This window comes from Scatophagus argus, chromosome 17 (assembly GCF_020382885.2).
Source record: "Scatophagus argus isolate fScaArg1 chromosome 17, fScaArg1.pri, whole genome shotgun sequence".
Taxonomy (NCBI): domain Eukaryota; kingdom Metazoa; phylum Chordata; class Actinopteri; family Scatophagidae; genus Scatophagus; species Scatophagus argus.
In genome coordinates, this window is record NC_058509.1 from 250,585 (window position 1) to 276,990 (window position 26,406).

The window sequence follows — 26,406 nt, forward strand, 5'->3', positions numbered from 1 at the left end:
TCACCTGGAAAGCGGCAGCAGCGGGGGGGGGGACAGTTTCCAGCAGCCTTTAAGATAAGATAAACCTTTATTAGCCTTTGTTTTTTAAAATAAACTATTCAAAAATACACACGATATTTACACTACTGCACAATTATTTAGATTATTAGCAGTAAGAGTACAGGAAGACACATTTTCTGTAGAAACAAGAATTCTGTAGAAACAAGAATTTCCCTCCAGGGATTAATAAAGGAATTCTGATTCTGAAGAAACACTCACATCCTGTTAGATCTCATTCTGATTTATTAAAATGTGTGATCAGAATCAGAATCAGAATTCTTTATTTGTCACATGTGGATGTGCATCCACAGTGAAATGAAAAAAACAACACTCCTTTTAACAACTGTGCAAAAATACAAGAGAATAGAATAAAATAAAAAATAAAGAATAAAGAATAAAAATATAAAATAAAGTAAAGTAAAGACCCATATATCAGTTTGTACGCAGTCCCCAGTTGTTTCAGACATGAAAGTGTACTATACAGGTGAACTGTGATTTCTGTTCAAGGGTAATCACTCATTTTTACACAAATCATATCAGTCTGCGTCTGTATGTAAATCAGCTGAGGAGACCTTCTTCTCACATTACACTAATAGATTTAAAGCATTCCCTGCTAACTCTACCTCATAATATGTCTTCTTGATTTGCACTGCTTACAACTGGTGATGTATCACTTATTAAGTTTGCTCTTTTTATGGATGGCTTTTGAGCCATAATTTCTGATTAGCAACAACACGTTTAATTCTGTGTTCAGGTACATCCAGTCTCCACTGGTCTATACAGGCAAGAAGGGCGATTAGATCAGCATCACCTGGCTGACCAAATGTTAATGAATTAGTTCAGTGAGCTAACAATATCAATAACAAAATATTGCTAAAACAAAAGGCAGTTGCTGAGTGGAATAATTTGGTATTGAGTTATAACAAGAAAACGTGTCGTAATGTCATGAAAAACATCTTGTTATAATGTGAGAAGGATCTTAACAAGAAAAGAAACTGAGCAGATATTTTTTGTCGGGTGGCAGTTGCTGTACTTTCCTTTCATTTAAACAAGTTTTTTAAACACTCTGAGACTTTTGAAATTCAGAGCTTCTTTTGAGGTTTTCAAATGAATCTTTAAATGCCTGTTGTCATGTAATCCAACCCAACCCAGAAAAAAAGCTGTCATTGTAAGTCACTGTAAACTAGGGACTATGTTAAAATGTCTTTACATTTCACTTTTCCGTTGTGACAATGCTGTGCTTAAAGTCTGGTTAGGTTTAGACATGAAGAACACTTGGTTAGGGTTAAGAGAAGATGTTTGGCCTTATCTGGTTTTGGCTTCACAAACATGACTGGAGCCTCTCCTTATGTGGCCATCAAAATATCCACTGTTGTTGCTACAAAGACGGCTTCAAAATGCCAACCGCTGCCAAAATGAGCCGGGTTGGTGGTCTCTAACAGCGGTCTCTTGCTTGGCAGCATTTAAATTCGAATTTGAATGTTATTTGAATGTAGTCTTATGAACAACGCTTTGAGTGGTTCGTCACAGCCCCGCCTAAGATCACTTTTGCAATAGAGATGCAACCTCAATATTATAGCAACAGCTGATGGTGTTATTCTGGACTACACAGGACTCTTGTCAAATGTGCTCTGGTTCATTAGTAAACTGTAGCAAACTGAAAAGATAAATCAATATCGATAACTGTTTGTGTTTCAGCTTTACCTTCAGATGTCAGAAAAGTGATTGTTGGTGAAGAGGAGCAGCAGGACTGGCGCTCCAGTCTGGACCAGGAGGAGCCACCAGAGCTCCCTCACATTAAAGAGGAACAGGAGGAACTCTGGACCAGTCAGCAGGAAGAGCAGCTTCAGGGACTGGAGGAGGCCGATATCACCAAGTTCACAATCACTCCAGTAAAGAGTGAAAAAGGTGATGAAGTGAAACCGCAGTCCTCACTGCTTCATCAGAGACAAACTGAACAGGTGAAAACAGAAGCTGCTGGAGAGGACTGTGGAGGACCAGAACCAGCCACGAGCTCAGATTCAGATAGACATTTACACCCTGATAGTGAAGACAAGACTGAAGAGTCTTCTGAGACTGAAGTCAGTGAGGGCGACTGGGAGGAAACCAGTGAACCGAATAGTTTAACTGCCCAGAAAAATAATGTTGCTGATGTTCACTGTAATGCTGTTGTGAGATCATTCAGCTGCCCTGAGTGCGGTCAGAGATTTGGCCGTAAGCCACATCTGAACGCACACATGAGGATTCACACTGGAGAGAAACCGTTTAGTTGCTCCTTTTGTGGTAAAAGATTTTCTCAGAAAGGAAACTCAATTAGCCACATGAGACTTCACACAGGAGAGAAGCCCTTCAGTTGCTCCATCTGTAAGAAACAGTTCAGATATAGTGGAGACGTGAGCAGACACATGAGAATCCACACAGGAAAGAAAACGCTTACTTATAACGCTAGTGACGTTCACATGGGATCAGAGCCAGCCAAGAGCTTTGACCCATTCAGACAACCAGTTACTTATGACAAAGGCCCAGAACCTGACACTAAATTTGGTGATGATGGTTGGAAAGACAGCAGAGAACTTGAGTCAGGTTTAAACTCTGAAAAAACTGCTGAAGACCATGTCAGCGATACGAACTGTAACACGGACAAAGAGTCTTTTAGCTGTTCAGAGTGTGGGAGGACGTTCTGTCGCCGGGATCACCTGATGAGCCACATGAGAACCCACACTGGAGAGAAACCCTTCAGCTGCTCAGTTTGTCAGAAACGCTTCAGCTGCAGTGGCAACATTTTGGCCCACATGAGGATTCACACTGGAGAGAAACCCTTCGAATGCTCATTCTGTGGCAAAAGTTTCAGCCAGAAAGGAACTTTGCAGCTGCATGTGAGAATCCACACAGGAGAGAAACCATTTAGTTGTCCATTTTGTGACAAAAGATTTGCACACAAAAGGCGCATGACACTGCATATGTCAGTTCACACAGAAGAGAAACGCTTCAGCTGCAGTGCTTGTGACAGACGGTTCACCTGGTACACACAGCTGAAAACCCACAAGTGTGTTGGGGAGTCCTCACAGCTTCGTCAAAACCAGCCCGAGAAAAAAGTTCCTGCCAAGGAGTCATTCAGCTGCACAGAGTGTGGGAAAAAGTTTAGCCTGAAGGGCAACCTGAAGACTCACATGAGAATTCACACAGGAGAGAAACCATTTGGTTGCACAGTTTGTGGCAAATGTTTTAAACAAAATGTACATCTGACAGAGCACATGACAATTCACACAGGTGAAAAACTCTATAAATGCAGCGATTGTGGCAAAGGATTCAATAAGAAGCTTCTTGTCAAAAGCCACAAGTGTGTTTAATTCATGGATTCACAAAGGAAGTGACTTTTGCAGTTAAATAAGCCGAGCAGGGTGGGTGAGTTTTGCTTTACAGTCCATAACGTCCATAAAGGTTTAAACCTTCAAGCCAACCCAATTCTTAATGTTGAAATTAAAATACCAGTGAATTTATAACGCTGAAATACTTAAACTTCTGATCTGAACTGATGTGACCCAAAATACATTCTTAAAATAGAATTCCAAAATGTTTTATCAATATATTTGAATTTTTGATTGTTCTGTCGGTTTCAGGCACTCTCATTCAGCTTATGAACAAATTAAGTACGTTTCTTGAGATTACTCTTCATGTTCTCAGACGAATCATCTCCACCACAGCACCAGATATTAGAAACTGAAACATTCAGGATTAGTTAAATTATTTTACTTGGCAAACGCACCAATGTTCTCCTCTGAAGTCGTGTTTCCAACTTAAATCTCTACTTTATAGATTCCCATGCTGTAAACTCGGTGGTAGTTGTATTTTCTGTGTTCATTCTCAGAGAAGCCTCTCTTACAGCCTGTTCGAGGTGGGAATGTTGGTCTACTTCATTGTTCTGTATGAAAGGTATGACGAAGGTTAAGTCTGTTCAGTCTTACAGCAGCAGCAGAAGCACTCAGAGCCAAAACAACACCTGTAAGAACAGTGTAATCAGTGATTAACACAGTGTAGGATAGCGGAGCTGGTCTTTTCTTTACGCCACCATTGAGGGATCTGAGTAAAATGGCCTCAACTGATCTTACATGAGAAGAATGTCTGGCATGAAACTGTTGTAGTCACCACTAAAAGTGATACTCCTTATTTTTGAGTACAGTTACTACATTTTTGCATATCCAAATGATGTAAGTCTTATTTTCATCATCGTCTACAGTTAAATGCATAAAGTTTAGTTGAAGTTGAAGCTTCAGCAGGGAGGATTGGGCTGATGTTGGTTGGATATTAAGCCAAATACTGAACCAGCAGGTAATTTTACCACCAGGTGTTGCACCTGAGCTCCTCAGTGGAACACAATGAGAGCCAATAAACGAGTGTAGCAGCACCACAATCATGTTTTTGTATTTGTCATGACAACCACTGAACTTTTCTTCTAAATTTGAACCTAAAGATAATAAGTAAGACTAAGACTAAGAATAAAATAAGACTTTAGCCTGAAGCAGCTTGAGAAAAGATGGCAGCAGCTACATTTCAAATTAAGAAGAAGAAGAATCACTTTATTGACAGTATATATATTTTTACATACACACACTGAACTCGTCTTCTTCCTTAGTTGAACACACACATGCAACACCCGGCAAATTACATGCAGTGAAACACACACAGGAGCAGTGGGCAGCATCAAGCGCCCGGGGAGCATATTGGGGGGTTAAGTGCCTTGCTCAAGGGCACATCAGCCGGCTAATGGGGGGGGGGGGGGGTTCATATTAATCACTCCACCACACCCAAATTTTTCCTGCCCGTCTGGTGGGGGAATCGAACCGGCGACCCTCTGATCACAAGCGGCTTCTCCAACCTCTAAGCATATGGGAACCTTACAAGTCAGCCAGTTTTCTCCAACGCCAATTTCTTAACAAGCAATAACGGCCTTGTTAAGAAATTGAGGGTTTCTGTCCACTTTAATTTGAAACAGATACAGGAAGTGCTGATTTGTATTAATGGTGTACTGCAGTAACGTTAACAGGTCAAACAGAGAGGATCAAAATGAGGCTTCATATGAAGGTACTGTTGTTATGGATGACAGTTGTCTCTTGTTGGACAAATGCTGGTTCAGTCAGTTTGACTAAAGTTAATCCGGTTTAATCTTGTTCACCGGACAGCTGAGACGATAAACTGTAACTATAAAATCAGATATCTACTGCATGAACACAATATTAATTTCTGCACAAGCTTTCCACAAAGAAATTGTAATGATGCTCTCATGTTCAATATAATGTGCTTGAATCAGACCATAATAATTCTGTTATTTTATGCTTTAAATAAATATATAATGGACGCAGTGACGGTTTTGTCCGGTTTGTTTGTCTTTCACCCTCATTCACTAGTTAAATCAACGACATTACAACCACCTTGTTCTTTCTTCCAGTGTTTACATAGGCTTAAATGAAGGTTTATGTTTATGATGCTGCAGATAAAAGTCTGAACTCTCTCTGCACCAAGAGAATCACAAAATCATATGCCTTTTGTTTTGTTTTTATTTGTACTTGTATGTTTAAAATACAAACAAATTTTACTTTTAAAGAAACTCAAAGAAATCTGTATTGTCAATCAGCATGTTAAATCACTTACATGCACACGAGACAATTTCCATTTGTTTTAAAGGCCGTTTTAAGCCTGGTAAGGCTGGTGCCAACCTTTGTCACACTCAGGCTGGACGGACAGATCGTCATCGAGGATAAGACAGGCAGACAGTTCGCACCTCTGACCTTCTGCTGCACATCGTCCAAGGCATTCAGAGGACATCTGTGTCCCAGTCAGGGATCCAACACTCCCTCCATTAAACACACCAAAGAAATCTTCACCATCGTTCTTCCTGCCGGCCCAAATATCTCTTCAGCAATTTTCATGTGTTGACGTCCTGAGAGGAAAAAGTTTTCAGTCTGAAAGATTTCAGGTTTGCTTTATTTTAATACAGTACAGTTTGATAAAGGTGTGCCGACAGAGAGATTCAGTTTGATGTAGAAATGCAGGGCTGTTGATTGTGTTGACAACATTTCTTACATTTCTTTCTTTGTTCTTCAAACAAAGAATAAAATATACTGACCCAAACTGAGAAAAGGTAGAAGTTCCACTACTCGAAATTTAAATATGCAGCAATGAAAGATGAAAGAAAGTGAAAGTGACATATTTTGTCATTGGAGGGAACTCACTCCAATGAAATTCGTGCTCTGCATTTAACCCACCCAAGTGACGTGCACACACACACAGCAAACCCGGGGCAGTGGGCGACCGCGTGCAGCGCCCGGGGAGCAGTGGGGGTTAGGTACCTTGCTCAAGGGTACCTCAGCCATGGACACCGGGACGGGGAATCGAACCAGCGATCCACCGGTTACGGGTCCGACACTCTAACCGCTGATCCACGACTGCCCCTTTTTTTTTTTAGATGAAAGCAATAATAACGACAGAAATATATATTTGTCCATACAGTTTAGAATAGCATGGATCTATCAGCAGTGTGATCTGTTAGGAATGTAACACACATTACATCTGCTTTCATCTATAAAGTGGTCATGATATGAACAAGTATTTCAGCATCACTTTGCATATTGTATACTGTGCCCAGCCTGCCCACCAGGAGCTGCCTCCGTCAGCCTCCATCAGCCTCCATCAGCTCTCTCCTGACCGAACATCCCCCATCTGTCCCATATCTCATGTTGTTGACTGGTTCCCTGCCCGTCCTGGGTGAGGGATCCCCCCTCTGCTGCTCACCCTGAGCTTTCTCCCAGTGTTTCCTGTTAAAGGTTTTTCTGGGAGTTTCTCCTCAGTCCATGTGAGGGTCGAAGGGCAGAGGATGTTGCTGATGTTATGTTAAGTCCTTTGAGACAAACTGCTTGTAAAAATGGGGGATGAATAAAGGCATTCTGAAGCTGTCTTTTACCTGTCTTGTGAGAGAAGAGTTCCTGGGTTACGTGACACCAAACCATCGGGCTCATAAATTCTCTGTGTTGATGCTGTGAATTCAGCGGTGGTTTATTTTCATGTTTCTTGTTTAATGAGAAAATGTCACATTTAGCTGAACTCATTTCACTTCATTTTAGTGAGCTTAACGCTTTTCAGATCATCAACCAAAACCTGATCTGACGTCAGAATCCGGGCACGGTTTTGTTTTAATGCAGACAATGAAAAACCACAAAGGGGTTCACACTGAGGCAGCAGGAGCAGGTGAACATGGTGAGAAGTAATAAAGTTCGATGTCCACAGATTAGACTGTGACAATTAAGACTTTTAACTTGTGTAAAAATTGTGTAACAAGTGTGTTGATAACACCAACTCTATAATGAGTCCAAACTGTAGACAAATAAGAAAATGTGAATAATCCAAACAAAAATCAAAGGCTTACAGGTAAGTTCTGGGTTGTTGTGTTTCTGAGGGTGATGCTGCACCTCCTCTGCAGCTGCAGGAGCCTCCTGGTTGACCAGAGCAGAACTTTTCTTTTCTGAAGCAGCACATCCAGTGTGTGTGACAGTAGTATGACACTGATGATCTCACTGAGCCTGAGAAGTGTTCAGATTTGTGCTGATGGCCGTGATATGTCTCTGGTTGTATGATATTTCATGTGATTATTGAAGCTTTGCCTCCAGGTAAAACTTTTACCACAAACTGAACAGGTGAAAGGTTTCTCTCCTGTGTGAGTTCTCATGTGCACCTTCAGATGTCCACTCTCAGTAAATCGGTTCCCACAGACGGAGCAGCTGAAAGGTTTCTCACCTGTGTGGATTCTCAGGTGTTTCCTCAACGACCCACTGCAGGAAAAGTACTTCATGCACACTGAACAGCCATATGGTTTTGCTCCCGTATGAATTCTCAGATGCTCCTGCAGGTTTTTCTTGCGGCGAAATCTTTTCCCGCACTGCGAGCAGGTGAACGGCCTGTCTGTGATGTCACTGCTGACATCGCTCTCAAGGACTTTACGTTTTGGACAGTTTAAACTTGACTGAGATGCACTGGTCTCATTACCATCATCAGGTTTAGAGGAGTCAGAGGTGTTTGAGCTGCTGGCTAAAGCCTCTCTGTCCTCCTCACTTTGAAGGTGTGATGACTCACTAACATGTTGGTGGTTTTTGAGATTATAACGCCAAGCAAATCGTTTTCCACAAACGCAATACAGGAACCGTTTCTCTTCTGTGTGGGCCACCTTGGGGTTCATCAGATACTCTTTTGGTGTGAATCCTTTCTCACAAAACGAGCAACTGAAAGGCTTCTCTCCCGCATGAGTTCTCATGTGCGCTTTCAGATTTTCCTCACCACAAAATGTTTTGCCACACTCAGAGCAGATAAATGATTTCTGATCGGTGCTGCCCACATCACTTCCAGGGACAGAGTTTAAACCTGGCTGAGGTTCTCTGACCTCCTTCCAATCATTATGTCTGACTTCAGTCTCAGCTTCAGAGGAGTCTGAGGTCTCGTCATCAGAATCTGATCCTCCCCAGTCCTCCCTGCTGGCTACAGGCTCTGCCTCACTTTGACTCTGATGAAGCTGCGATGAACCACCGACACACTTGTGGCTCTTCAGTTCATGTCTCCATGCAAATCTTTTGTCACAAACACAACAGCGAAACTGTATCTTGCCTGTGTGGCGCGCCATGTGTTGCATCAGATATCCCCTTTGTGTAAATTTCCTGCCACAAACCGAGCAACTGAAGAGCTTCTCTTCTGCATCAGCTCCCATATCTTTCTTCAGGTGATGGCTGTAGCAAAGCCTTTTATCACACTCACTCCTCTCACACTGATGGCACTCGACTCCTGACTGCCAAACAAGTCTTTTGTTACAGAAGCTGCAGATGGTTGGATTGCCCACATCATGGATGGCCATGTGCTGCATCAGATATCTGTATATCATATATTTTTTTCCACACACTGAACAACTGAACGGTTTCTCTCCAGTGTGCATTCTCATGTGAGTCTCCAGAAGTCCATTCTTGGTAAATGCTTTCCCACACTCAGAGCAGCTAAATGGCTTGTTGAGAAAATTACACCTCTTCTCACCGACAGCATCTTCGGTGTCTGTCAGAAGGTTTGAACCTGACTGAGGTTCTCTGCTCTCAACCCAATCATCACAAATGACTTCAATCTCAGCTACAGAGAATTCTGATGTTCTGTAATCCACATCTGGATCTGAACTCCTGGCTGGTTCTGGTCCTCCACAGTCCTCTCCATCAGCTTCTGTTTTCACCTGTTCAGTTTGTCTCTGATGAAGCAGTGAGGACTGAGGGTCCTCTTCATCATCTTCTTCACTCTTCACAGGAGTGATTTTGAACTTGGTGATATCGGCCTCCTCCAGTCCCTGAAGCTGCTCTTCCTGCTGACTGGTCCAGAGTTCCTCCTGTTCCTCTTTAATGTGTGGGGGCTCTGGTGGCTCCTCCTGGTCCAGACTGGAGCTCCAGTCCTGCTGCTCAGGGGGATCCTCTTCTTTACTCACCAACAGGACATCTGCAGAGGACAGCAGAGAACAAACACCTTGAGGAAAAGTGTTAAATCACTGTTTTGTGCCACAAGCTGTGTTGTGGAGCTAAACTAATTGACCAGAAGAGCCAATTTTAAGACTTACTTTAGCCTTGAGTATTTCTGATGTTACAGAGAAACTGACAGCAGCCCTTCCATTTTCTGATCTGTATATGAGCTGTGTTACCATTTAGTTTACATTAAAAGCCTTTGGTAAACCACACGAGGACAAAAGAAGGCACTCGAATCAGCCTCGCAGTCAAAATTCAGTCAGAATAAGTGATTTCCAAATAGCATTAGAGTTGTTCAAAAACTAAACTGAACCGATCTGTGATAGGAACTCCGTCATCAGATGGGGAGCAGAGGTTCACTGCAGGCTCAGCTTTTGGCCACCAGACTGGGACTGAGCCTCTGAGAGCAGTAGGCACCAGTTTGAGGACAGGGGAGACAGTATGGAGGTGATTTACAGCAGCTCAGAGGAGTCTGCCGTGTCTCCGGAGACAAGGAGACGTGGCAGGCGGGGAGAGGAGGAACGCGAAGCAGCAGAGGACAGAGAGACTCGGACATCAGCAGCATGTAGAACTTCTCATATCTCACTCTGTGAACTGAGGATTTATTTGGACCAAACCAGAGGTGAATGTGGAAAGACAAACCAAGACAGTTTGGGTGAGTTTAATTTTGCTTATGTCTCGTCTGAATGAAGTGTGTTTGACGGTGAATTAAAGTTCATCTCGTCTCAGGTGAGTAAAAGACAGTTGGATTTTTCTATCTAGCAAGGAAAACAGGTGGAAGAAGATTTTTTCTGTGGACATTTTGTGGGTATTTGTTTGTTATTAGACTAAACTCTAAGAGAGTTTGTGAAACTCAGTGAACTCTCACTCTATAGCTGGAACTACAGGGGCCTCTATAGGTACAAAGTGGTATTACAGACAGGACAGGTCCAGGAGAAAGCAGAAACCCTGCATGTGTTTTACCATCTTTGTTGAATGAAGATGGATCATATGAGTCACAGTCACAGAGGAGAGAAGTGCCAACTTCACGTTAGTTAAGACAAAAGGTCTGTTTTGACAATTTGTAAACTGACGTGAACTTCACATCACAATCAGCTGTGAAATCTGTGCAGATCAGGTCTGTATTTTCTGTCCAGTTTTGGGTCCAACATTTCTCCCTTCTTGGGGCAAACTCTCAAATATTAGATGAGTCCAACTCTCTGTAGTACATTTTGACAAATCCTCAAGTTTTAGAAGCTGAAAGAAGCAGGCTGTCAGCATGTCTAAGTTTCAGTTAATGATGATGATGATGATGATGATTATAGCTGGCAATTATTTTTTTCTGATCAAGTGGTTCAGCTCCAGATGGCCTGTTCATGCTGGTGAAGGGAAATGTCATCCAAAGCAACGACATGGCACAGTGAAGGGATTCTGACTGTAATGAGCCGACAACGGAACATACAGTGGCAGAGAACAAGACCTTTATTTCTAATTACTGTTCAGTTAATTTCTACAGCAGTTAAAACTTTCCACAGTCGCGTCGCTCTGCTGAAAATCGTTGTCTTCCACCGAGAGAAGCGCTGTTTTCAGTGAGTGCAGATGGTAGACTGGTAGTCAAATTACTCACATAAAACGCAGTTCAACAACTTTACGACCGTTTTGTCAGCAGGCTGCGTTAGCCACGTATAGCCGAGCCCAAATAGCGTAGCTGCCTAAAAGCTTCCAGGTTTAACAAAGAGCCGAGACAGCAACAAAAGTCCCGGTGTAACGTGAGCCGACAAAGTACCCGTCTGGGTCGGGATCTGTTCGTGAAAAGTGGAAGAAGCGCAGCAATTAGTCGCCTTAAGACGACAGGATCTGCTGAACGGTGGCGCCAGCCGCGTTCGGGTCTCGCTCGGGTTTTTCCGGGAGCAGTGAGCAGGGACTGACCTGCTCTGTCCAGCCTCACTTCGGGCTTCAGCAGGGCATCGAGCAGCCTCCTCTGGCGGCAGATCTCCCGCTCCGACCGCTCCGCTCTGTCTTCGTACTCCGCCACGGTTTCCTCAAACAGAGCGACGATCTCCTCCGCAGCCGCCGTTAGCCGCTCGGTGAGCAGCGCCCTCAGCGCCGGGATTTCAGCCGCTTCTTCTCCTTTTTCCACCTGCAGCAGAAAGTCTTCAGCGGCGGCGCTGATCCGCTCATGTACCGACACCCGCAGCAGCTGCACGGCGCACATTTTCCCCCTTTTGTGCGCACTTTGACGCCCCCAATGAGCAAAAATAACAGAGATAGTAAACAGAGTGCAGGCAGACTTGACTTGAGTTCCGCATCGACGACAGCAAACAGCGACCTCTGCTGGACCGGAGGAGAAACAACAAAAACACGTTTTTTTCCACTCGATACAAATACATGGACGCAAGTAGCTACACAGATATCTTGCAGTAAGTAGTGATACCACAGTGAAGAAATACTCAGGTAAAAGTCCCACATTCGAACTTTGCAAATAAAAGTACAAAAGTAAGCCTTAAACTACTATTTTTCTGTGTTTTTCTTTAATGTCACTGCAGTGCAGGACCCCAGTCCCATCTGTTACACAGATGTCCTCCAGAGTCCTGTCCTCACTGCTTGTATTTATTCCAAACTATCAGTTCTTCAGCTGGAGGTCAACTGTTAATCTGCAGACGTGGGACATGTGGGTCCCAGTTGTGTATCCTCTTCATTAGATTATCTTAAATTGAGAGGTCATGTTCATCACATTAATGTTGCAGCTGCTAAAAGTGGAAAAGTCATTTCAGTGACTGCGTAGTTTAACTTACAACAACATATAATTAATTTGTTGATTAGATTTTGTATTGGTAATCTGAATCTGCAAAGTGACTTAAGTTATCACATAAATGTAGTGGACCACTCAGTGTGTAAACAGTGAAACCAAAAGAAGCAATGCAGTACTGGAGTAAATGTTTTGTTGGAATCCTACTTCAAACTTTCCCCCCAGGTCCATCCTGATAAACCAACAACATTGTGTTATTTCAACACACAGATAATAATGATGCACACACACAGTGGTGAAACATGAACCAATTATTATACATCTTGAAATGGTTTTCTAAAAAAGTTTCCAGGAGTCCCATATGTCGTTCAGGTGGTTTGTCAAGGTTTTATTTTTCCGCAACAGTCAGCAAAAATGAAAAGCTGCACAAAAGGAGAAAGTGACCGATTACATTTTAATCTGTTTCATAATAAAACCATCAACAAACGTGCTAACACCCGACAAGTTGTCTTCTCAGGCAGGGAAACTCCATTTGTATGACGAGCTGCCCAATCAGCAGGCCTGAGACGTGTAGTCGAGCGTCGGTAACTCCGAGGTCTGTGTAGAAACAAATCATGGCTGTAAACTGACAGGATCACACTGAACCCAGCGGCTTGCCGTACATTTCTGTCCCTCTAGCAGACACCACAAACTGACAGATGGAGTCTGATGTTTGTTAACGAGCGCCTGAACTAATGAATTCAGAGTGAAAAGCACCTTTCATGTTCCAGGCATCTTAAAGTGCCATTTAATGCTCCTCAATCTCATAATATATAAAAGATTTTCATGATCATTTTTAACTTCATTGTATAGAATTTTACCGACTTACAATCTTGAACTGTTTCGGTGCCTGTCCACATCCCGCAACATTTCAACATCAAATATTATCTGTGTTTAACTAACTTCACAGAGATGGCTGATATTGTAGCACACAAAACCAAAGCTGTACCACTCCGCTGTGGTGAAGAGAGTCGTGAGCCGAAAGCCGAGGATCTCGATTTACCAGTCGGTCTACAGTCCAACCCTCACCTTTGGTCACAAGCTGGAGGTAGCGAGCGCAGGAACAAGATCACGGATACAAGCGGCCACAGGGTGGCCAGGCTCAGCCTTGGAGACAGGATGAGGAGCTCGGACATCCGAGAGGAGCTGGCTCAGGTGGTTCGGGCATATGGTCAGGATGCCTCCTGGACATCTCCCTGGGGAGGTGTTTTGGCCATGTCCATCTGGCAGGAGGCCCTCCAGTGCAGACCCAGGACACGGTAGAGGGACTACGCCTCTCACCTGGCCTGGGAACTCCTCGGTGTCCCCACAGATGAGCTGGTGGAAGTAGCCAGGGAGAGGACAGTCTGGGCTTCCCTGCTAAGATTACCCCTCCAACCCGGACCCAGGTAAGTGGTAGAAAACGAGAAGAGACGAGACAAACCAAAGTAATGGTATGTGACGACCTGGACAGGAGACTGAACCTTCAGCTCTTTCTCCGCTCACACAACTCAAACTGTGCTCGCCATCACAGAAATCAAAGCAAAGTTTGAGCACAGGATTATTTGTGTTTGTTCTCCCCAAACTGACAGAATACATTAGCTGTAAATGAGCAAGCATTAACGAAATGTCGTTCAGCAGCTGTTTGCCCGACTTGTCCACAGTCTCCACAGTCAGACTGTTTTGTTAGCATTTAGACAAATGTGCAATTTCACAATGCAACAGACTAATTATTGTTACTGTGTGACAGGAATGAATGAATCATCAGAATGGCAGCAGTGACAGGAACTCAACTGTCACATTTCGGGTTTTCACAAACCTTGTGATCCGGTTTCAAGCTGTTTGTGACTGTTCAGGATCAGATCTGAGAGACATCGGCTTTTTCATGTGTGCGGAAACATCTGGAGAGGATTCAACTAAAGGTATTTGGGTACATTTCCATCACTGTATATTCTAATATTTGACATGAAGATTTTTATTTTTACTGCAAATGTTTATCAGTTCCAAATATCGATTGTTGCATGGTTGATTACTAACAATCAGCATCAGTCATGAAAAAAAAACAACACACCAGTCAATCCAGACCTCAAACATCAGATTCATGTTTGTTCTATTTGATGCTGGAAATAATTTTTAGCATCTAACCCAGGCTGGACTCTGTGTCATCCCGTTTCCAACAGAATTCATATTATTATTTGCTTGCATGGTCCAGTTCAGTGGATGAGGTGGTCACCTTGTTGAGTTTTCCCTTTGGTTTGATTTCTTTTCACACGGAAAATAAAGTGACCTAAAATGCCTCATTAAAAGCCAGGCCCCTCTGACTAGATGGTTTCCTGCAGCTCCTCCAGTTCGCCCACCATCAGAACATGTTAGATTACTTCTCCTGTCAGGGGCCTGACGAAGATTCTGAGCTGGTCTCCGGGCCCTCTGGTCCTCAGGGATGAGTACATCTCTCTGTGTCGACTGAGTAGAAGCGTATGTGATGAAGATTAGTCCTCTTTGTCTTGGGCAGAACTAAGCCCCGTTTGCAGCACCAGTGCCCCTGCAACACAGTTTTGCATTAAGGGGTGGAGAATGCTGACTGACAGTCTACCGGCGGTAGGCTACAGTCCGCTAACACGTGTCAGCACAGATGGCTTCATGACGAAAATCGAGCCATTTCTGAATGTGAGGGAAATGAGCACCACCACAGTATGCTCTCTCAGTGTTACACCACACATCTCTACATCATCAAATAATGTACTTTTGATCAGAATTCATCTAATGGTGGAATAATGAACATCCCTGGATAACAGGAGTCTGAGAAGCTTGCACCCAAACGTGGCTGCATCCCCGACCCCCTCGCAGACTTGAAAGGTTCCTCTCCTCATGACTGATGGAACCATCACGATGCGTTCAGGGGTTCCACGGTGTCCACTTCCTGCTGTACTTTGCCCGACTCTGAGGAGTCAGCCATCGGACTGTCCGCTGTGTGCAGCTTCATGTGTCTCTTCAGATGTCCCGTCACAGTGAAGCATTTGCCACAGACTGAGCAGCTGAAGGGTTTCTCTCCTGTGTGGACTCTCATGTGGATCTTCAGGCTCCCCTTCTGGGCACAGCTTTTACCACAGACATTGCAGCTGAAGGGTTTCTCTCCTGTGTGGACTCTCATGTGTTTGGTCAAGTCTCCTTTTTCAGCGCAGCACTTCCCACAGAAGGGACAACTGAAGGGTTTCTCTCCCGTGTGCACTCTCATGTGCTTCTTTAAATCTGTTTTCTGAGCGCAGCCTTTACCACAGACGGTGCAGCTGAATGGTTTTTCCCCCGTGTGGTACTTCATGTGTCGGTTCAGGTGTTCTTTTACATGGAAACTCTTACTGCACACGGAGCATGTGAACGGCTTCTCTCCCGTGTGGATTCTCATGTGTCTCGTCATGTTTCCCCTCCCACTGAAGTTCTTGCCACAGAACAAGCAGCTGTATGGCTGCTCTCCGGTGTGACACCTCATGTGTGCCGTCAGCGACCCACTGTCTTTGAATGATTTATCACAACCGGTACAAGGAAACGGTCTCTCCCCTGTGTGGTCTCGTATGTGTCTGTTCAAGTTTCCCTTCAGACTAAATCTTTTCCCACAGTACGAGCAGGGAAAGGGTCGCTCCTTCACTGAAGATCCAGCATCAGCCTCAGGGGCTTCATTGTTTCTGTGAGCGTCCACACATGACCGCTCATTGTTTGTCTGTGTCCAGTCACAATCACTGTCATCAGTTGCAGTAGAGTCTACAGAGTTGTCTTCACTGACTGGTTCTAGGTGTCTATCTGGATCTGAACTCCGGGCTGGTTCTGGTCCTCCACAGTCCTCTCCATCAGCTTCTGTTTTCACCTGTTCAGTTTGTCTCTGATGAAGCAGTGAGGACTGAGGGTCCTCTTCATCATCTTCTTCACTCTTCACAGGAGTGAATGTGAACTTGGTGATATCGGCCTCCTCCAGTCCCTGAAGCTGGTCTCCCTCCTGACTGGTCCAGAGTTCCTCCTGTTCCTCTTTAATGTGTGGGGGGTCTGGTGGCTCCTTCTGGTGCAGACTGGAGCTCCAGTCCTGCTGCTCAAGTGGAAACTCTTCTTTACTCAACAGCGGCTGCTGGATGTCTGAAGGGAACACTGAAATACAGAAACACACATTGAACAAGAGGTCAGTTAATGTAATCCTGAGCCGCTGCAGATAAAATGGTTCTATTAACTGAAATCAGTCAAAATAAATAAATCAGTCAACATAACTGTGGTGGTCGGGGGTGGGGCGGGATGGGCTGGAATAGAATCTGGGCCGCTGGCGCTTGCTCTACCTGTTAGGTTATTAAAATATAATGTAAGAAAGTCAGTTTGTTAAGTTGTGATTATTGAAAAATTACATTTGTGTTCTTTCTGAGCTGTGCTACAACTATCAGTTAACTGATCAGCCATCCATCCATTTTCTACACTGCTTATCCATCAGGTTCGCAGAGTGACTGGAGCCTATCAGCCTCAGGCTCCAGGCTGGAGCCTATCCCAGCTGACTGCTGAGAGGCAGGTTCACCCTGGACTGGTCGCCAGTCAGTTGCAGGGCTGACACACAAAGACAGAGACACACACACACACACACCTCGGGGCAAAGCAGAGCAGCCAGTTAACCTGATGTGCATGTTGTTGGGAGGAAGCCGCAGAAAACCCACCCAGCAACAGGAAGAACATGCAAACTCCACACAGAAAGTTAAACCAAGATGGCGGCACGGGTGCACACAGCGACTCGAGGCTCTCGGCTTTTTGTGTCTTTATTCATGTTTTTCTTTGTGTTTTCATCAATGTTTTTTAACACTCACATCCCACCCCCCTACAGGACGTCACACATACACCCTCCCCCATCTAGCCACATACACACACACACACACACACACAGCATACCATAGACTGGCACTAAGTGCACTTTATTTGCCTCACGTGTATTTTGTATTTTATATTTTTATATTTTTCTTAAGTGTGCAATTTTAATTTTCTGCTGCTATTTATACGTGTGCTTTTAAGTCGAGAATCTGCACAAAATTTCGTTATGCTTGCATAATGACAATAAAGACTCTTGATTCTTGATTCTGAAACTGGGATTCGAACCTGAAACCGTCTTGCTGTGAGGCGACAGTACGAGCCACTGCACCACCGTGCCACCTTATCAACCATGAATAAAAACTTAAAGCACAAAATCAAACTGACGTGAGACTCGCGTTGTATTGCAGCAAAACAGTTCGAGATTATCAGAAACATTAAAACAACACAGAACCAATGGTTGGGTTGACAGCGTCTTAAACTACAACTCCCATGAGGCCTTGCTAACGCTCCTTCGTGTACGGCTGATGGGAGTTGCTGTTACCTGCTAACAACATATTTATTGTGTTACCTTCGCTTAAATGACGACGATTTCGCATTTTACTGTTTAATAAAGCAGTGGATGTCAGTCCATCTCTGACTGTTGACAGAAAAACAGAAAAAATGTTTCACTTAAGTAAAAACGTTGCCGTTTGTGAGGCCGATGCTAGTTAGCATTAGCATGAGTGCGTGTGTGCGGGTCCTCCGGGAGCAGTGAGCAGGGACTGACCTGCTCTGTCCAGCCTCACTTCGGGCTTCAGCAGGGCATCGAGCAGCCTCCTCTGGCGGCAGATCTCCCGCTCCGACCGCTCCGCTCTGTCTTCGTACTCCGCCACGGTTTCCTCAAACAGAGCGACGATCTCCTCCGCAGCCGCCGTTAGCCGCTCGGTGAGCAGCGCCCTCAGCGCCGGGATTTCAGCCGCTTCTTCTCCTTTTTCCACCTGCAGCAGAAAGTCTTCAGCGGCGGCGCTGATCCGCTCATGTACCGACACCCGCAGCAGCTGCACGGCGCACATTTTCCCCCTTTTGTGCGAACAAAGAGAAGCAGCGGGGACGTAAACACAGACACGGAGTTCCGCGTCGACGACAGTTCGCTCAGCGGAGAGCGAAGCGCCGCGACGAACAGCGACCTCTGTTGGACTGGAGGGAGAACATCGCTCGATTTGTTTTTGGTTTTTTTGTTTTTTTTCATTGAAATATTCAATACAAAGCAGTTATTATAATGTACATTCATACAAACAACAGAACGTCAGCCAGGGGGTAGGCTACTTAATAATAATAAAGATAATAATAAATCACAGGCGTTATGTACAGCACGTTACAGTCAGCTGTCATTTCATTTAAGGTTCTTAATGTTACTGGTTGACTTCCTGTTGTCGTCAGTTGTATTCTATGCATGTACTGTTTATTAATCCATCCATTTTCTATACCGCTTATCCGTCAGGGTCGCGGGGGAGCTGGAGCCTATCCCAGCTGACTACGGGCGAGAGGCGGGGTTCACCCTGGACTGGTCGCCAGTCAATCGCAGGGCCAACACACAAAGACAGACAACCACACACTCTCACACTCACACCTAGGGGGCAATGTAGAGCAGCCAGTTAACCTAATGTGCATGTTTTTGGTATTGTGGGAGGAAGCCGGAGAACCCGGAGAAAACCCACGCAGGCACAGGGAGAACATGCAAACTCCACATAGAAGGGCCCAGACCCTGTTTATTAATAAAACATAAATTGAAATAATGCTGACACATAGTGAGCCTGCTGAAACGTGAATTTTATGTTTCTGTTGTACGAGTAAATAATAAAAAACTTCTTCCTGAGACAAACAGTGGTGGAATGTCACTTTTATTTATTTATTACCTTTCTTTATCAAATCATCAAGACCTGGTGGCCTGAGTCTCTTCAGAGGAGGACGTGGACGCTTCCGAGGGGAAACTCTTTTGAGTAACGTAAAGTCATAAAAAAAACAATAGAAAACAGTGAAGAAAGTCGGGAGCGTCTGTAACAGGCTGCGCACGCTGCTTGACGCATGCGCACTGTAGTCAAGAGAAAAAGGAAAGCTACAAAATTATCGCTGCGGCGATGAAGTGATATCTAATCAACAATAATAACGCACATTTAAATGATTCTGAAATAAAGAGTGCCTTTACTTCTGATTCTATTGAGACTAATTTGGTTGTTTAGTAAAGTTTATTTAAGAGAGAAAATGTCGCTGTTGCTGGGATACTGTTGCTAAGATACAGAGAACCGCCATTCCTGCGCGTCGGTGAAACTTAAGTCCGTTTTTAGTCGGTGTTTTCAGCGTGTTTTTAACGGTCTGTCGGTCTGCGGTGGGCACAGGATGGAGATCGTCCATGTTTACACGAAGCTCCGCAGTGAGTTTGGCCGGCAGTGTCTCTTCTCCGACCGGCTTGCTCAGCTGCTGGTGGACGTTCCTCCGGACCCGAGTCTGGCTCTACAGTTCATCCAGAAAAGCCCCCGGGACCAGGCCCTGCAAGCCAGCCGGGACATGTCCGAGCATCAGGTGAGCTTTACCTGATTCACCCGCGGTGTCTTCTGGTGTTAAGAAGTTTACAAAAAGTCAGATCAGCTTCAGACATCCTGAGTATTCACACCCCTTACGGTAGTAAAAGTACTAATAACACACTGTACAAATGCTGTGCTACAAGTACCACATAGAAAATGTCACTTTAGTCAAACTATAAGGGAATCCACTGAAAGTACTCACAGTACTGCAGTAAAGTGTCCCCTGCGGTCCTGTCTGACCTCAGATCAGCTGACTGTGACTCCTGCAGGAGTTTCCTCATGTGGACAGCAGCTGATGATTCTGTTCCCTCTGGTTCATCTGCTGATTGTTAATCAATACCTTTATTCTATATTATGAACTCAGCTGAACGGACCTCTGGCTGACGCCTTCAGGTGGCTCATGTCCAAACAACATGAAAAATCATTGAGACTCAGTCTTTCTATATTGTTGGGTATTTATTTATTTATTTTTGCCAGACATTAGACTTTAAAAGTTCTTCTGTACCTTAAATTTGTGTTTAATACAGTACTAACAGATTTCAGTGAACCTGCTGTGGGTTGAATCTTTTTCTCATGAAATGAGACCAACAAAAGCCATGAAACCATCACGTTATTCTACAGTTGGTGGTCTGGGGCCCCGGGGCCTTCAGCGGATACTGAATGACTGTACCGGTGACACGCTGAAAAGGAAAACTAAATCAGTCGTGGTTGTTTACAAAGAAGAATTTTCGTTATTTGTTCTATCCAATATTATTCAATGAACTGCACGCAGTGTGATTAAGCGACGATTGGTTTCTGTATAAGCCAGGTGTCTGGTTCCTGTGTTTCTGTCTGCAGGTGAATACGGAGCGTTTTGAGTCTGAGAGCTGTGGGATAAACCACATGGAGGGGGGGTGGCCCAAAGACATCAACCCTCAGGACATGGAACAGACCATCCGCTTCAGGAAGAAGGTGGAGAAGGACGAGAGCTACATCAACAGCATCCTACAGCTGGGCAGCGTAAGATCCACATTTCGCGTTGACCCTCAGCACTGAGCGCTGCGTTTGTAGCCGTTATGATGCTGTTACAGCCACGCCTCCAGCTGTGATGTCACTGTGTGATGTCATCATGTGTGTGATCCAGGTTATGGAGCACTGCATCAGACAGAACAGTGCTGTGGACATCTACCAGGAGTACTTTGAGGACAAGGAGGAGGTGGAGGAAAATCAGGAGACGCCATCCGCGAAGACCATCAACGTCTTCAGGTACGGCTCACAGCACAAAACATCAAGGACACTTATTTAGTCCTCGTCATCACCTTTGTGTCTGCAGAGATCCCAACGAGGTGAAGCGCACCGTCACCGGCCTGTCGTGGCATCCTGACGGCGGCAGGAAGCTGGCAGCTGCCTACTCCTGCCTTGAGTTCCAGAAAACCTCAGCAGACATGAGCCTGGACTCCTACATCTGGGACATCGGTGGGTGAGACAGTTGGACAGACAGCAGCTGGATTTAAGACCACCACAGAGTTCAGTCTGTTTAGATGGATTTTTCTTTAACTTCAGAGAACCCAAACAGACCAGAGATGACTCTGAAGCCAGCGTCTCCTCTCGTCTGTGTGGACTACAACCCCAAAGACTCCCACACTCTGGTGGGAGGCTGCTACAATGGACAGATAGGTGGGTTCGGGTCCAGGCTGACAGACAGGTGATTTCCTCCTTCCTGTCTGTGAGAAGGTTTGTAATCTGTGGTTTTGCCCGTTTTAGCGTTCTGGGACACCCGGAGAGGCAGCCAGCCGGTGGAGTTTTCCTCTGTGGAACAGAGTCACAGAGACCCTGTCTACAAGATCATCTGGCTGCAGTCCAAGACCGGGACAGACGCCTTCTCTGCCTCCACTGATGGACAGGTAGACAGGTAGACAGGTGGACAGTGTATAAAGTATTTAAAACGTCCAACCTCTCCATCTCTCTGTCAGGTTCTGTGGTGGGATGCTCGTAGGCTGAGTGAGCCCACAGAGCGTCTGGTTCTGGATCCAAGCAGAGAGGGGAACCTGGACCGAGCTTTAGGAGCCATCTCTTTGGAGTTTGAGTCCACCATGGTGAGCTTTATGTGCTGATGGTTTTTAGTACCATGCGCAGAGGTGAGTCTTTACCCCATAGGTCCTGCTGCACCTCCAGAACACTGGCAGCTCTGTAACCAGGATCGAGCTGCAAGGCAAGGCCTGCACCTTGACCTGCTGCCTGACTGGCTAAGCCCCTGTCCTCTGTGTCCACATCTGCTGATGGTGGGCTGATGGTGCTCCCCCCCCAGCAGCACAGCTACCAGGATCCCAGGGACACACAACTCTGCACCATGTCTCCAAAACAAAGAATGATGGGCTGCCGTTACAGCTTTGGTTGAAGTTCAGCAGACTTTTTGTTGTTGTTTTTTCTGCTCAAACAGGACATTTCTGATTAATCTACGACCAACAATTAAGTTATAAAACATACAAACTCATCTAACTGTTCATTCTCCATCAGTGTCCATGTCTCAGCCTCACTGTGTCCTCCATGTCTCTCCAGCCGACTAAATTCATGGTGGGGACGGAGCAGGGTGTAGTCGTCTCCTGTAACAGGAAGGCGAAGACTCCAGCCGAGAAGATCGTTTGTATGTACGACGGTCACCATGGGCCCGTCTACGCTCTGCAGAGGAACCCCTTCTTTCCCAAAAACTTCCTCACCGTGGGGGACTGGACGGCTCGCATCTGGTCTGAGGACATCAAGGAGTCATCCATCATGTGGACCAAGTAGGAATGAGACACGTCCTTAACAGGATGTGGATTTCACATTATTACCTCCTATTAATGTTCAGTTGAAAGATGAATAATCAGGCGGTAACTACAAACTGTAGAGACCAATTCTTTAAATTCTTGTTTTCTCTGCGGTCTTCCTGTCTCATCTTCCTCTCTTTCCTGTCCTGTCCATCTGCTGTTGTTGTGCGCTGTTTAATGTTGTCTGATCCCGTTTCCTGTTTGTGCTGGTTCTGTATTGTTTCCTCTCTTTCATCTTGTCTCATCTGATTCCTTTCACTCATTTCATCTTGTTTCCTTAGTCTCAGTTGTTCTGTTTTGGTCTCTTGTCCTTTTCATCCTGTCTGGGCTGTTTTTCTTTTTGTCTTGTGTCCAGTCATCCTTTATGATCCAACCTCATCTTTTTAACCTCAAGTTATCTTGACCTGACCCATCTTTTCTTGTCGTCTCTGTCTTACATGAGTCCTTCCCGTTTTCTCATCGAGGACCATCTCGCCTCCATCTGTTTCGTCTAATCGGGTTCCCTCTTGTCCTGAGTCTCACCTTGTCCTGTTTGCCTTTGACCTGTCTTGCTTTTTTCTGCTTCACGTTGGCAGATTTTGGAAATTCCACTGACTCGAGCTCCTGTCATCTTTTTGATTTTTCAGGTATCAGATGTCCTTCCTGATGGACGCCTGCTGGAGTCCAGTCAGACCATCCGTCTTCTTCACTGTAAAGATGGACGGTATGCTGGACGTCTGGGACATCCTGTTCAAACAGAACGACCCCACGCTGAGTCTCAAGGTGCCTCCATCTCACCTGCACAAACGCACATCATTTTATCAGCTTTTAGTAAAATCATCAGCAGGTTTTTGTTTTTGATATCATGAACTGCAGCAGAACACACAGAACCAAGCTGAAACACGAGATGTTGTTTTTGTTTTACCTGGGGTGCGGCTCAGGTGTGTGACGAGGCCCTGTACAGCCTGCGGGTTCAGGATCACGGCCGTCTGGTGGTGTGCGGCTCTCGGCAGGGGACAGCCACACTGCTGGAGATGTCCTCCGGACTGTCGACCCTCCAGAAGAACGAGAAGAGTCTGCTGGCCGCTGTGAGAAACACTCGCTGGTCTGAGATCTGCTTCAGTATCAGCACAAACAGGAAACGAGCTCCATGTTTGACTGGGAACAGACAGATTCACTTAACTGTAGGGCTGACGGGAACAAATATCAAAGACATAACAAATCCATCCATTTTCTATACCGCTTATCCGTCAGGGTCGTGGGGGAGCTGGAGCCTATCCCAGCTGACTACGGGCGAGAGGCGGGGTTCACCCTGAACTGGTCGCCAGTCAATCGCAGGGCCGACATAACAAATGTGAAGGAAATTTGATCGTATTAGTGTTGACCGTTTCTGCTTTGGGGTTTTGAGCACAGCTCATTTGGTGATGGACTGATAGCAGATAGTTAACACAGCGATCATTTTCACATTCGAGGTACGCAAGTAAAATGTGATCGACTGTCAGTAATTTGAAATTGAATTCCAAACGGTTTCTTCAGTGAACTGAATCTGACTGTTGGTCAGTGTTATTTTTTTAAAATTCTGTTTCCATCCCTATCCCAGCTGACTACGGGCGAGAGGCGGGGTTCACCCTGGACTGGTCGCTCACAACATTAAAAAGTTTAACCAAAAAACATTAATTGATAGAGAACCCCTGAACGCCCCCTCAACATCAGTGTTTGTGAAGTGTCATCAGTCCTTCACTACTAAAAACAGATGATAAAAAGCATCTGAATTAACGTTCAAATCGGAGATGAGCAGAAACAGTTGATAAAGCGTTTGTCCACACGTCTGCAGATGTTTGAGCGAGAGACGAAGCGAGAGAAGATCCTGGAGGCCCGACAAAGAGAAATCCGTCTGAAGGAGAGGAGTCGATCGGAGCAGAGCCGAGAGGAGGACGCGGGACGGGAGGACGGAGAGGACAGTCAAGATCAGCTGATTGCCCGAGCTGAGAAAGACTTCTACAGCGTGGTGGAGACGGAGCTGAGGAGGAGGAGGGACAGGGAGGAGCAGGCAAACCGGGTCAGGACTGTTTTCTCCAGATTTTTCACACAGAATTCCAACTTTAACTATTTCCAGCATGCATACAGGACCAATAAATTCTGAATTATTATTATAATATTAGAATAATAAATAGTAAAATGCCAAATTTAAAGATAATGAGTCAAAAAAATTAAAGAGATTTAACAGCAGACTGAACGTCCGAATGTTGTTTCTCCTCAGGAGAAAGACGTCTGTGAAGAGAAGGAAGTCAGAGACGAAGCAGAAACCTCAGAGACTGAAGTGTCACAGTGAATTCAAACGTTTCTGTTTGGTGAGAACAAACTGTGGCATAAACTTTAATAAAATCTGTAGGAGCAAATGAAGAACCTTTCTTTTAGTTCTAAAGACATTTTGAAGTGCTTTACAGGAGGAACAGAAGAGAGAGATGAAAAGATGGATTCAAACCACAAAATGTAACGTCACGAAACCACAGCTTTAGTGTTGGACCGACCATGTGATGTCCTCTATGTCAAACCAGCCCTCACAGAGCCAATGAGAGAAGAACTGCAGTGCCAAGTCACTGAAGCACTGATCACTTCTGTTTTTTCAACATCCTGAACAGAAGATTGATAAACTGAACTGATAGCCTGCAGTGCTTTGAGCTAAATGCTAACATTAGCTAATCATCAGTGAACACAAAGTGCAGCTGAGGGCAACATGAACATCTTCAGCTCTGCGGGTATGTGATCATAAACCAAAGTGTTGGACACATTAACATGTTCATCTCATGGGGGCGCTAGACAAACTTATTACAGTTCATGTCTGAAGCAGATTCCCTCCCAACTGTTGAGATGTTTCAGGCCGGACTGAAGGGGAGGACAGACAGACAGTCACTTCCACAGACAACACTTTTCTGTGGAAGAGGTCATAAATTGAAAATAGCCGGACATTGTTTGAAATGAGTGTCAGTGTGACGTGAGAACAGTATGATGGGAACTGAAAGTTGCCAGGATGTATTTGTGGCTGAATAAATATACATATTTCACACATTTACACATTTGCCAGGGTGGCTGCTTCCACCTCACTGTGCAGTAATAAATGGCAACCTGGTAAGGCTAGTCAATTAGTTTAACACTTAACAAGGCTAACCTGCGAACAGGATAAGTAGTGCAACCAGTCGATGCAATAAACACCAATAAAGGCTTAACCTCAGCTCGACAGCACAACGTCATTGAACAAGAGAACCAAGCTACTGTGCAGCATGGACCCTGTACACGTTTACACCGCCGCTCGCTGCTGTGAACACTGGAACACATAGCAGAGTGGATGAGCAGGAGAATAAGGTCAATAAAGTCATTTCAAAACAATCTATTCGACGATGAAAAACTGTTTTGTTTGTTTGTTTCACATGCAGCACATTTACTACGTTTAAAGTTAGTGATGTCACTTTAATGTTACATGTGTGTCCTATCGGTGTAATCTGTAGCTCTAAAAATGTATAAATAATGTAGTACATACAACAAAACTCTTTCATTTCACGTTATTTGAATGATTTTTATTATTATTATTATTATTATTTTGCTTGTTTTATTTAACAACCATGTAAGAAACAAACAATAATACATAAATGGTGATCGATATACATCATGAAATTGAGAAAGAGGTAAATGATACAGAAAATAATAATAATTAAAAAAAACAAGTAAATTGAAAAATAAGAATGAAATAAATAAAAATAGAAATAAACACATGCCAGGGGTCACAAGTAAAATAAGAGAAAGAATTAACTTGAATCAAAAATATTCTTAGATTTTTACAAGAAAAAACTGAAGCAGAATTTAAGTCAGAATATCACAAGAAAAACTTTTCATTTCAGGACAACAAAAAGGTCCGTGCGTATGAAATATTTTGA

General features: G+C 44.6%; 3 protein-coding genes across 5 annotated transcripts in view; 2 read left to right on the forward strand and 1 right to left on the reverse strand.

Moving 5' to 3' along the window:
- LOC124074339 (zinc finger protein 184-like) overlaps window positions 1-26,406 on the forward strand; it is a 155,998-nt gene that overhangs the window by 16,368 nt on the left and 113,224 nt on the right. Inside the window, exon 3 of one of the 3 annotated variants that reach the window (XM_046417170.1) lies at window positions 1,812-4,713. The exons of the other annotated variants lie outside the window; for them this stretch is intronic. Coding sequence (XP_046273126.1) covers window positions 1,812-3,389 — 1,578 coding nt within the window. The 3' untranslated portion in view covers window positions 3,390-4,713. Of the gene's footprint in view, window positions 1-1,811; window positions 4,714-26,406 lie in introns of those variants that run through there. 3 annotated transcript variants of the gene reach the window in all.
- LOC124074434 lies at window positions 6,473-18,362 on the reverse strand. Its single transcript, XM_046417377.1, has 7 exons — window positions 17,915-18,362; window positions 17,717-17,785; window positions 16,569-16,634; window positions 15,206-16,452; window positions 13,419-13,656; window positions 11,481-11,885; window positions 6,473-9,549 (listed from the first exon to the last, which is right to left on the reverse strand). The coding sequence occupies exons 1-7, from the start codon at window positions 18,198-18,200 to the stop codon at window positions 7,625-7,627; spliced, it is 4,236 nt and encodes a 1,411-aa protein (XP_046273333.1). The 5' UTR covers window positions 18,201-18,362; the 3' UTR covers window positions 6,473-7,624.
- Window positions 19,226-24,873, forward strand: dnai2b (dynein, axonemal, intermediate chain 2b). The gene is made up of 12 exons (XM_046417246.1): window positions 19,226-19,707; window positions 20,547-20,708; window positions 20,833-20,954; window positions 21,022-21,164; window positions 21,252-21,365; window positions 21,453-21,592; window positions 21,662-21,784; window positions 22,248-22,471; window positions 23,122-23,257; window positions 23,416-23,562; window positions 24,309-24,533; window positions 24,735-24,873. The coding sequence occupies exons 1-12, from the start codon at window positions 19,525-19,527 to the stop codon at window positions 24,804-24,806; spliced, it is 1,791 nt and encodes a 596-aa protein (XP_046273202.1). The 5' UTR covers window positions 19,226-19,524; the 3' UTR covers window positions 24,807-24,873.